The sequence below is a fragment of the Lissotriton vulgaris genome, chromosome 1_1, assembly GCF_964263255.1.
Source record: "Lissotriton vulgaris chromosome 1_1, aLisVul1.2, whole genome shotgun sequence".
Lineage (NCBI taxonomy): Eukaryota > Metazoa > Chordata > Amphibia > Caudata > Salamandridae > Lissotriton > Lissotriton vulgaris.
In genome coordinates this window covers 1558421056-1558434071 of record NC_141685.1, presented here as the reverse complement: position 1 = coordinate 1558434071, position 13016 = coordinate 1558421056, and the positions used below count along the sequence as shown (strand labels likewise).

The following is a 13016-nucleotide window of genomic DNA, read 5'->3' as shown; positions in this document are numbered from 1 at the left end:
TCTGATTAGATGCAAATATTTGTAGAAGCTTGAAAGCAAGATAAATGACTCTTTGCTTTCAATATAAAATGTTCCTAAAAAAATAAAAGTAGGATAAAAAAACATTTTGCTAAACTACTGTGAAAATTCAGGTACCATTTCTTTGCAGCATCATTTAGTAAAATGTGTTGATGCATGCTAGTATTTCGCACAAATATTCATATTGGAAAATCAGTGTAACCAGTTTCAATAAGATTATGAGAAACATAAAAATCAGCAAGCATTGGCAAAGCCAGTAGGTCTAAAATTAGTGGTCAGGTTTTTAGATTTGCCAGTACAAGACTTGTTTTGGCGTGGTTTTTGTAAAGCCTTCTTGATGTGAGAGCTGCCGGGCCCTCACCATTATAACAAACATTGGCAAAAGCAAAAAAAAATTGGTCTAAAAAAAGCACACACTGCCACATTAGTTACTGCCCCTGAACAAAACTACTTTGTGTGCCAATATACTCCTTGTGAAAGAGCTTAATACCGTCACTCACAGTGAAGCCAGCCGATACAGAGAGAGAGAATTTTAATAAACACAAAAGGTTGTGGTGAACGCCAGACTAAATTAGGGGCCCGATTACTAAAGAAAGTCTCAAAAGTGCACCCTTGGTATATGTCCTTAAGTGCAGCATTATGGCTTTCGTGAATTTACAAGAATTTACAGAAGTAGGGCTAGAAATGTACTCCTAGAAAATATTTGTGAACTGCAGTTTATCATGAGCAAATATGCATGTGTAGATTTGCTCATGCGAAAACCTGAGTGTTTGCAAGGTCATTTTCCCATCAACCACTTTTTTCCCAACTCTGGATGAAGGTTTCCGTCTGCCATTGTCAGGAGTAAATTTCCAACATTTCTCAGTATGGGAAAAGATTAGAGAAGAATTATTGAAAATCCTTAAAACATGCAAGTTAGTAGGTTTGCACAGACGTAAAGGGCATTCCAACCATGAAACTATTGCTTCACACTACCTTCAGTCCCAGTATGTAGATCTGCAGAAACGTGGCAACCTAAAGGGATTGCTAGTATTCAAAAACTACTATGGTAGCATAATCAGAGAGGCTATATAAGAGCTCTTATATAATGAGATTGCTGCCATAATTTGTCGCCGAACCACATGGCACCAAAGGGACTAGTGGATTTTGTTAGAAGACAACTAGATTTATGAAGCAACCTGCCCCATGGGCCAGTAGATATTTTAATAAATTCCACACCCCTGACATTTCTTGCCATTAACATTTCTGAGAGTTCAAATGTACAGGACAAATCAAAGATTGATGCTTTATTTATTTGTAATGGTTATAGTAAACTTTGAGTAACCCTAATTTACTACAGAGCACAAGATGAAGAATCAGCAAATAAGCCATAAGAAGAGAAGAAATGGGGGTAGACGACACATTCAATTATGGAGGGTGACACCTAAGTGATGATCTGTATCTGAAATTGGATTACTTATTGACTGGGCTGTGAGCCCTGGTCAAGCAGCTAACACAATCCTATTCAGTGTAAGGCACAAACAAACCCCAAATTTGCCTGAGTTCAACTCCTTGATGGCTTGGCACAGAGCAATTAGGCTGTGTAAAGTACTTGTGCAACACTTCAAACAGTAAACCAGGGAAAGACCACTCAAAAAGATCCCAGACAAGGTTAGAAAGATAGAGCAAAGTTTAATTAAAAAACAAGCCCAAATATCCAATTAGAAGAACCAGACATATGAATTTATAAAGAATGAACTATGAATAGCGCCTAAAAGCTTAAAGTGCCAACCAAGGATATCTGGTTGTGCAGGACCAGTTCAAAGTCAAACCTTCAGGACAACCACAATGGAGCTTGGGTCAGATGCATTCCTAGATTAGTCCAGCTTGCTGAAGTTTTACCTTCTCAGTTTTTGGGTCAAGAGTCCTGTTTGCTTGGAAGAGGATTGTCGGGAGCAAGGAAAGCGTTGCGGATGGTGGCCTAGGTGGCACGAAGAGCAGGCTGGGCATTCCGAGCTGGTGGGCTGGAGCTTCACGATGGACATCCTCCATGGGATCGATGCTGGCTGTGCATGGAAATGGGTTGGCGGGCACTTGTGCTGAACTTCGGTGTGAACGGCATGGATGTGGTGAGAATGGGCCCATTCAAGATCATGAGGAGCCCAAAAGCTTAAATTAAAAGCCCACTGAGCCACACCAAGGGTCCAAGACCTGAGGAACACCGCTTGTGGGTCAGGAACTTGCTGAACACGGGTCCACAAGCTGTTGGGGAGCCTTTTGTGTCCCAGAGGCTCACATCAGGAGGCCAGCAGGCTAGCCCTTTGAGTCACTCTGAGGTCATGGGTTCAAGGTGGAAGTTGCGGGTCCATTTCTTCTTCCTCAGACAAGAGGGTATCAGGTAGCAGGTCAGCACAACAGGGCAGCAGCTCCTCAGAGTAGCAGTCGGCAGAGTGGCAGTTCTTGTAGAAGCACAGCAGCACTTCTTCCTGGCATAGTATCCATATGTCCAGGTGCGAAGTGTCGATGCAGGGTTGTTAGGCTCTTTGTGTGTATACAACATATTGGAGACAAGGGACCCAATTCTCGCAAGGGTGAGTTTGCATGCATAAATCTACTCACTTTTAGCTCTGCTTCTACACATAGGTGTAACCCTCCACTTTTATGCTAATCACCATTTCTGGGTTGAGAATTACACCTAAGTGTAGATTTAAGAGTATTTTCCACATCAAATAAATGAGCGGAGAATCCCACGACTGAATTTATTAGTGAAAAGTTATCTTTAGTAATTCTCCATCTGTATGTGGAGATTTCTGCCACGGGGGAGGAGATCTCCCTACAGTAAAGTATAGTCATATTGAATTTCAATTAAAAAAATTAATAACATTGGGGGGCGTGGCTAGCAGCCGAGCATGGCGGCAGCCTAGGGGACTAGCTCTGAGAGAGAGGCGACCTCTCCAGTAATCCGTACACGAATCCGTGGCTAATCACAAACTCTGGAGGAGGGACCAGAGACCCGGGACCGGGTAGTACTGGCGGCAGGCACTCCGGTACAAATCTGAGACCGGACGGCGGAGTTGCAGCCGAGTGAACCAGCAGCCCAGAAACTGACGAGAGACCGGGGACTCCAGCAGCGGAAGAAGCCGACCGGAAGTGCCACCAGGCCGGAGGGAGGAGCCGGAAGTGTCCGGTGACCGAAGTGTGGGGATCAAGTCGATCCGCGAAATTGGGATATCTGTGCACCGACGAGCGAGCCTAGGTGAGACGGAGAGGTGGGACGGCAGGCAGCGAGTCATTACTGGTGAGACTGCTGGAACAGCCGCCGGCGGAGCGACTGCAGGGGAAAGCGTAGCGCTGCCGGACATTCAAGCGCCGCCATAGGGGAGCAGCTGTGTGAGATCCCCCCCTCCCTCTCAAGTGGACCTGACTGAGTGGCGGACAGAGTCTGGTGGCATCCGCGGCTTGAACGGCGGGCGCAAGCTTGGAGATGGTGGAGTCCAACGGGCGGTACGGGGGGTCCTTCCGACTAGCCTGCTCAATAATGACAAGGACCCTATAGACTGGTCGACTCGGTGGCACATCAGAGCGCATAGCGCCGGAGGTTGGAGGAGACCCTAGCTCACCAGGATACACCACCACCCGGGAAAACAGCGCCGTTCACCACTGCTGCGGGGCGCAATTTTGGCAGTTGCGGCGACGAGTGGGGCCATCACCAAGAACGCCTCTGCCCTCAATCATGCCGGTCAACGAAAGGGCACTACTATATAAGCCTGCTCAGCAATAGCGTGGACCATGCGGGCTGGTCGACTCGATGACGCATCAGCGTACATAGAGCCGGAGGTTGGGGGGGACCTTAGCTCACCGGGATACACCACCACCCCAGGAAAACAGTTCGCCACTGCTACGAGGCGCATTTTGGCAGTGGCGGCGACGAGTGGGGTCATCAACAAGAACGTCTCTGCCCTCAATCTCGCCAATCAGGGAAAGGAAGTTACCGTATAATTGTGGGTGCCGAATAAATAGGACCGGCCATCTGAATGTGTGTGTCTATCCAGAGGTACCATAAGGAATTAAAGTGTGAGACGTGTATCGCCAGCATCAGCCAAGACACAGCCTGAGTGAACGTAGAAGGGTGACAAGTGAGCCTGAGTGACGGCTGATCGAGAACGCACAGCTGCCCCCCTTCTATCCGCACCATTCCTCAAGAAAACCAACCGGTTCTGGTGAGCGATACCGAAAAGGCAGGCACCATGGCGGGTAAAGGCTCCAAAAGTGGCACGACACAAACTCGTATAGAACGATACGCATGCAACAAGAGTGCCTCTCCCCCAGCAGACGGCAGACTAAATGCTACGAAAATGACAGACGGAGCAGGGGTGAAAAAAGCGACACTAGACGATGTGATGCGGGCGTTGGCGCAAGTACAAACCACGGTGGGCTCCATCTCTACCGAGATAACTCTCATCAGAGCGGATCTCCATAAAATGTCTGAAAAGGTGGGATCGCTGGAACTAGTCACAAAATCACTGGTGGAGGATGTGTCTGAATTGCAAACAGCGATGGAGAAAATAACGGCGGAAAATAAAGTGCTAAAAGAGAAGCTGGACGACCAAGAAGGGCGCTCTAGGAGGAACAACATAAGAATCCTTGGGTTCCAGAATCTGAAGGTACCAGAGCGACTGATCTCTTCGTAGAAGACTTGATAAAGACGAGTCTGTCGACCTTCTTCTCGGTCGAGAGGGCGCATAGGGTGCCGGGAGGGCGACCAAAGCCAGGAGCAGCTTCAAGGCCCATTTTGGCGAGACTATTTAACTTCCGAGACAGGGACGCAATCCTGCAGGCGGCAAAAGTATCCCCTCCAGTGAAGATCCAGAACTCTACCCTGGCCTTCTTCCCGGACTATACCGTGGAAGTGGCCCGTCGACGGAGGACGTTTTTGGACATCAAAAAAGACTTAAGGGCCAGAGAGATCCCGTACTCTATGTTGTTCCCAGCTAAGCTGAGGGTGGTAGCGGAAAATAAGACATGGTTTTTCGACAATCCAGATGTAGCCTGGGACTGGCTTGAGGGCTGGAGACCGGCTTCTCAGCCATGCCGCACAGGCAGGAACACAAAAGATCAACGCACAGAAGAACGCGCAGACACTCAGGAATCAGGACCAGAGGGGGCGAGACGCTCACCAGCGAGAGACAGTATTCACGGGGACTCAGTGACGGAGGAATAGCAGACCGATGGGTACGAAACATTTATCAGTAATGGAACTGCCGCGTAGGCTGCCATGGACACTGGGCTGAGTACCTCCGAGGAGGGTAAGGGGGGTCGCTGACTCCGGAGTGTTCTTCTCCCCCAACGAGCAAGTAACTTTGTGTTTCAATGTGGGGTGGGTCAAGCACTCTGCTAAGTTGGGGTGGCAGATAGTTCGAAGTCTGTGTAGCAGGGGGGCAGGGAGGGGGGGAATTCAGGGGAGAGGGGAGATGGGAGTGTTTAATTGTTTAAATTGTTTGACTCATCAGGATTGTATAAGATGCAAAAGTACTGACGTATTGGTGGGTGCAGGCCGAGCGCAACGGAGCCAGTCCAAAATGCAAGCGCACCTGTTAATACAGGCACGGAATAGCACCTACGCAGATGGGTATAGACCGGGAACAATGACACCAATAATTTTGACAAACATGTCCGTCCTTGTAGACAAGAAATGGCACAAGATACACAGACTGATACCCTAGATGGAAATCCTCACTCGGGCCGGTAAGTCCATTACAATTGATGTCCTGGAATGTGCGAGGACTGGGAGACAAGATAAAGAGGGGGCTGGTTTTGCAGGGTATCAGGCGATTAAATCATGACCTGATCCTTCTTCAGGAAACGCACCTAGTGGGCACAGCCAGCAAGGCACTGGACAGACGGGGTTACCGCATGATTGTACATTCAGACTTCACTTCAGGATCCCGGGGGACGGGCATTTTAATGAGGAATGCATCCCGGTTCATACTGCAGACCACTAAATCTGATGACCACGGCCGCTTGGAAGCAGCATGTGGACATTGGGAAGGAAAATCGCTTAACGTAGTGTCGGTATACATTCCAACGGCGCTGCATGCGGCTGCCCTTCCTGACTTGGGGAAATTCCTGCTGGAACTTCAGGAGGGAGACCTTGTGGTGGGGGGCGATTATAATGCAGTGGATCATAATATACAGGATAGATTTCCGGTCCGGACGCAACCTCCTGGCCCGTCCCGCTTTGGTGAGTTCTTGGAGGCGCAGGGGCTACTGGACATATGGCGACATCTTAACCCTGAAGGCCAGCACTACACCTATTACTCTGCAACCCATAACAGCCTCTCTCGCATTGACTACTTCCTTACGCTGGGAGGGGGCCACCTTACAATACATGACATGAAGATTAGGCCTATGGGAATTTCAGATCCTTCTCCTCTAACACTGAGCCTGTCGTGCTCTGAAAGGGTCCGCAAAAGAGTCTATCCAAATTACCCAGGGTATCTTAAGGTACCACACATCTGTAAAGAATTGAAAAAGGCAACCCGATATTACTTCACAGAAAACATAGATTCTGTATCCTCCCCCACAACCTTATGGGAGGCCTATAAAACAGTGTTAAGAGGACAGGCGATTACAACAATAGCGGGACACAAGCGCCAGCAAAAAGGAAACTGCAGGACTTAGAGCTAAAATTAGAAACTGCACACACGGCCCATATGGCGAACCCAACGGAGGATACACTGCACGCGCTTAACATCTGCCAACAACTACATGACGACCACCTTAGACGACGGACAGTTGAGAACATAGCAGCGACAGCGCACAGGGTGTACGATATAGGGGACAAAGTCAGTAAACTCCTGGCCTGGCTGGATAAAAAAAAGGAAGGTTGCAAAAACATACTACAGTTGAGAGATTCGGAGGGGATACTACACTCGCGCCCCTCAGAAATAATAGAGGTCCTAGCCGATCACTTCCAAGGGGTATACACCCCGGAAGTAGAAGCCACGGCAGAAGCAGCAATGTTAGCGCTTCAAACTGTGCAAACCACGACTTTGCCACAAGATGCTGTGGACGAGCTAGAGGCGGACCTATCGGTAGAAGAGATACAAATGGCAAATAAAGCGCGTCACACAGGTAAAGCACTGGGCCCTAACGGGATCCCGATCGAATGGTTTCAGACTATGGCAGACGTACTGAGCAAACCCTTACTAGCCATTTTCATGGAGAGTCGAATTAAGGGAACCTTGCCCCATAATCAACGAATGGCGACAATTGTGGCCATACCAAAACCGGGCAAGCCACCCACTGAGTGTGCATCATACCGTCCGATTTCTCTTCTTAATGCCGAAGCAAAAATTCTGGCAAAAATACTGGCCATCAGACTGATGCCCCATCTATCGTGCTTGATTCATCCGGATCAATCGGGCTTCATGCCACATAGAAGCATGGCAATGAACCTTCGTCTTGTACATGGAGCAATAGCACGAGCCCCCTTGCTGACAGGACCGGCAGCCATACTATCATTAGATGCCAGAATGGCGTTTGATATGGTGGAATGGCAGTATCTCTTCGCAGTGTTAGCCCATATGGGCTTCGGCCTTAATTTATTTCCTGGATAAGACTTCTCTATACGAATCCTGTCGCACACGTAGCAGCAAATGGCCATATCTCCCGAGAAATTCTATTTGCTAGGGGAACACGGCAGGGTTGCCCGCTTTCCCCCCTACTGTTCACCTTGGTTCTAGAGCCACTAGCCACTGTCATTAGAAATACCCCGTTGTTGAAAGGAGTGCAATGGGGAGGCAATTGGGAAGATAGAGTTTCCCTATATGCTGATGACATGCTGATCTATCTGGCTGACCCGGAGAATGGCATCCCGGTGTTGCTGGAGCTATGTGACACACATGGAAAAAATTCGGGCTATACGATCAACTGGGCAAAATCGGTCATCTATGTGCTGAGGGGACCGACTCTGAACCTTCCTAGCAACTGTCCCTTGACGATAGCAGATATCTCGTTTAAATATCTGGGGCTCTATGTCACTCGTGACGCCGCGGTATTTTATGAGCAGAACTTGCTACCACCACTCACTCGCTTAAAAGCAGACGTGAGACATTGGAAAGCCCTCCCTTTGACAATGCTGGGACGAGCGGCACTGTTTAAAATGATGGCGTTACCACGTCTCCTATATATATTAGAAAACACTCCAATTTTGGTAACACCCTCTTATTTCCAGAAAGTAACGACGGTAGTGACAGGTCTGTTGTGGGGAGAACGCCCAGCCCGGGTAGCGCATATAAAACTCAATCGAGGTTGGTACGACGGTGGGATAGCCCTGCCGAATATTCAATTGTATTACTGGGCATCGCAACTCAAGGTGATAAATCAGTGGATCCACGCCCCACAAGATGACCCGGCATATCTAGCAGACAGAGCGCAACTAGGCACACACAGCCTGCTGGCCCCGTTATACAACCGAGGTCTCATGGCAAAGCTAATAGGCCCAACCAAACACACAGTGACGCTATGGCACAGGGCACAGACAAGACTCAAATGGAGAGGGGTTATAACAAAACTTACACCTTTGTGGGACACCAAACTGTTAGGATGCTTGAGATTTAGCAAGGGATTTACTCAATGGGACAACATTGGGATCACCACGGTGGGAGACCTATGGACCAGCAATGGAATGGTCTCCTTCTCGCGCCTACAACAGCAGTACGAACTGGGCCCCAACGAAACCTACTGATACATACAAATACGACATGCATAGATGGCTGCCATTGAGCCGGGGTCCACGGTCCCGGAATCTTCGCCGCTAGAAGACCGTCTGCTCACTGACTTTATGCAAACGGGTGCCACGTCCCGTACTTACCGAAAATTACTGAACAACTTGCCGGACCCTCTGGTTAGATTAAAAGAGAAATGGGAGGAAGAGCTGGGTGCGATGGATGAGACGGATTGGAACGCTGCATTGGCATCCCCATAGGAGGCTGGCGTTTTGGCCCGATTTCGATTGGTGCAGTTTAAGATACTGCACAGGGTTTACTACACCAGAACTACCCTGCACAAAATACATAGGGCAGACCACCCAAACTGCCTCTGGGGCTGTGGAGAAGAGGGGACACTGCTACACACACTTTGGGACTGCCCGATTATCACTGACTATTGGCGACAAATCATGCGCACCATTTCCCAAACTCTAGAGATATCACTGACTCCAGAGCCCCGTATGTGCCTGTTGAATGTGTGGGGACAGAATGATCTGACGCGTCAGGGGCAGCAATGGGTAACAGTGGGGGTCATGGTTGCCAAACGGGATATAGCGCAGAAATGGGGAGTGGCGGAAATACCGACTCTGGCACAATGGTGCAGGAATATGGACAGACTTATGGTGGTTGAGCGAGCAGTGTACAAGATGAGAGCCAACCCTCGCAAATGGAATAAGATCTGGCAGCCCTGCAATAGTTATAGGGGGGAACTATGTGAACCTCTTCCTGAAGAAGATATTGATAGTTCAGGGGACGAGGAGGAGACGGACGAATGATGCACTTCGATAAGTCATCGATAAGGGTCGGGAGGGGGTTTGGGTTACGAATGTGTCTGGTTGCCTGTAGGACTAGGGGCAAGAGGAGATAGGATAGAGGCCGGGGACGCCCTCTAACGTGAGTTACTGAATATACGTCGATACCGATACAAACAGATAACTATTCTTACTGAGTCTAAAGTTGTGTTAAGAAAAAAAATAAAAGTAAGACGATTCAGATTATTCACATATTATCACACTGCCTTACGTAAATTGTCGATATATTGCTGCCGGACCGGAAGGTTGTTGGCTGAAGAGCTGTGTAACAACGAAGGTGAACTATTGTGTGAAAGACAACTGACCTCCAGGTTGTACAAGAATGTAATGTATATTTGGCAACTGCTAATAAAGTCTTACAACCAAAAAAAAATAAAAAAAATTAATAACATTAATTTAATGTAAAAAAAGTTACATTATTTGATCCAAATAATATTAGCCTAGTACGACTCAAACAAAAATGATAACTAACATTAACGTTGCTTTAGTTTACAAATGAAATTTAAATATAATTAGTTTAAATATATGAATTATATTTTAAATATTTTAATATACACTTTATCATTAAAATACCTTATCATTGCTTACATATTTATTTGTATTTAATTTGTAATACATGCGTCTCTAATTTATGTATTGTAATATGTGTTATTAATGTTTTGTCTTTTTAATCTGAGGTAAAGATTTAATATACTTTAATTTAATTTAAACGTAATGTTAACACTAAATAAAAAATAATATTGTTTAGAATGTATAGTATTTAAATGTTTTCATTTAGAAATCTTTTTTTAAAAAAATTAATTTAATTTGCTTGATATTATTTCCGATTGCGGCACACGGGCCCATTTTTCCTATGCACAGCAGTTCTGGACAGGAAAAAAGCTGACCTGGTATTAAAAGGCCAATCCTGGATTAATTCTGGCCTCTCTTCAGGGACTGATGGGCAGGGCCTTTAAAACCTCTAAAAGTATTCTTTATATGCAGGATTATGTCGTCATCTACAGTACTTCCTGGGAAGATTATACAACAAATCTCAAACTGGTCGGTAGGATTTGCTAGCAATAGGATTTACGAGTACCCTATTCAAAGGCTTCCAGGTCAGAAATTCATTACCAATTTTGGTTACATGATAGGGTACGAAGAAGTGAAATCCCAAAGCAAACCACAGAACAGGCTAGCCCCATTCCCAAAACAAAGAAAGGCATGATTTTTAGGTCACCTGAGCTGGTCCAGAGAAGTATTTCAGTTAATGAGACCTATCCTTTGGCAAAGTTACACTGACCATCCATGATGTCCCATTGATTCTACAGGCGGACACCTCAGGGTAGGGCTCAGTGGTCCACTTTATAGTATTAAAAAAGGTATGTAAAGATCCTTACCATAGGTTATGAGGTAATTTTACCACACATTAGACTGAAAGAAACTGACATCAACAACCAGACAGACTCTTCACCTCACTAAAATAGGGAGACATCGGAATCGGAATACAGCACCGATTAATAACACCCATGTGATCTGGCAGAGCACCTAAGGCATCTCACATCTATGCATGTTCATACCGACAGTGAAGTGAAGTTCAGTTTTAAAATTATCAGGAAAATAGCTATCACTCTTGGCAAAACAAAATGTGTTAAAATGTGTTCTTAATACCACTGTGCACATTGTCCCGCACAACGTTATGCGCAATGCAGACAATTAATGAAATAACAATTTGCTCTCTTCTCACCTTGATTTAGGGCTAAAGCTGGAGCATAAATAACAATTCCAGTATATAAAATCTGAAAAAGAAATGCATCAAAATCAATTTCAACAGATTTAAAGTTACTGCCAATACATAGCCCAATATGCACCAACTCTTGATTTCGATATATAAATAAACAGGTTTATATTTCCGATGTTCTTGCATAGCGAACCTCTGAGCCTCCTTGGGCTCAGTCATAAAGTTTGTGTAGCAGGGCATCAGAGAAATATGTTACCCTGGGCGGTGAACTCCACTTCGTTTGCGGTGTTTGTGGGGTTTGTGGGGTTTACCACACTTGGGGCTCCACAGAGCACGAGGAGTTCCACAAAGACTCCGCTCAGCAGATTTTTTCCCACACTCAAGCTCGTCAACATCAAATTAGCAAGCTCGAGCGAGGAAAATCCACCTCTCGGCGAGATTTTTCCTTGCTCATGCTCACCAAGGCCTAGTTGGCGAGTGCTAGTGAGGAAAATCAACCTCCTGGAGAGATTTCTGAAAGCGGGTGGTCAGAGTTCTAAATGCGAGTGGTTGCGGCAGGTTGTGACCACGTGCTTTGAGAAACCTTCCATTCGCGTTGAGAAAGTAGGAATCTACTCGAGCAGCAGAAAGGAAGCTGCGCCCTCTTGCGCTGCGGATGGTGCAGTTCACAATGATTTTACTGCGCAGGACAAACACCCGAGCCCCAAAATCACAGTGAACGGCATGACCGTAACGTGTGGCGGAGTTTTATAATCACTCAGGCTTAGAAATATGCTCTGATGAATGAAAATAACATACATCGGAGCACAGCGCAGAGTATATTATCATGTAATCTAACATGGTGCAGACCACAATAAGTGATCTTATATGTATTGCTAAAGCTCCTAAGACTCAAGGCACTATTAACAAATGTTATTGTGATCAAACTCAGTGGCAAATATTTTTATTAACCAAGGTTTAAAGCCTAATTTATCCATCTCTTAGTAGGGATATAAACCGGCTCTCTGTAGGCTGTAGTGAGAACCAGCCGCTGCAGGTAAGAGTGGTAGGGTCGGCTGGTGGGATTTCGAGAGACGACCACGAGGGAAAATTAATTATTTATTTAATTTTCCATTGTGGTCATCTCTCGAAATCCCCCCCCCAGCTGGCTCCACCGCTCTTATCTGTAGAACTTAACGGAAGAACGACGTTTGGTGAAATGTGACCACTTTCAAGGAGGTTTTGGGATTACAGTCAATATTCTCTGTACACATTTCCTGTCATTATATTAACTTCTGAGTGTCTAACTGTAACAAAAAAATATAGATCAATTCTTTTTATTGAAATATTTTAATATGTTTTCAGGTACCTTCCAACTCCACTCTGTGGTTTGTTGTGCTCACAACAAAAGTATATGTACAATTAAATCCAGAGAAAATAGGTTTGGGACTGTCCATAACATTTTCACTTAGTTCATATTCAAGAAACTGCTATGACAGCTACTACCGCAAACGGGTTAGCTGGAAGCACTGCTTCCTCAGAGCACTGGCAATACTATGTTCATTCCCCTACTTAGTCTCTTCTTTTAAAATTGATTTCCTATTTTACTTCATGAGAAGCCTGTGATACAGCCAGTGTATACTGTGCAAAATATTATCTTTCTGGGCTCTCTTACTGACTTGATGATAGGAAAATATTTTAAGTTGGAATTACTATTAGTTGAACATGAATACTTTC

The 13016-nt window shown here is 46.0% G+C and overlaps 1 protein-coding gene across 1 annotated transcript in view; it reads right to left on the bottom strand.

The window, feature by feature from the left end:
• LOC147750805 (sodium-coupled monocarboxylate transporter 1-like) overlaps nt 1–13016 on the bottom strand; it is a 277140-nt gene that overhangs the window by 153008 nt on the left and 111116 nt on the right. The window contains exon 3 of the mRNA XM_086918021.1: nt 11307–11358. Coding sequence (XP_086774147.1) covers nt 11307–11358 — 52 coding nt within the window. The remainder of the gene's footprint in view (nt 1–11306; nt 11359–13016) is intronic.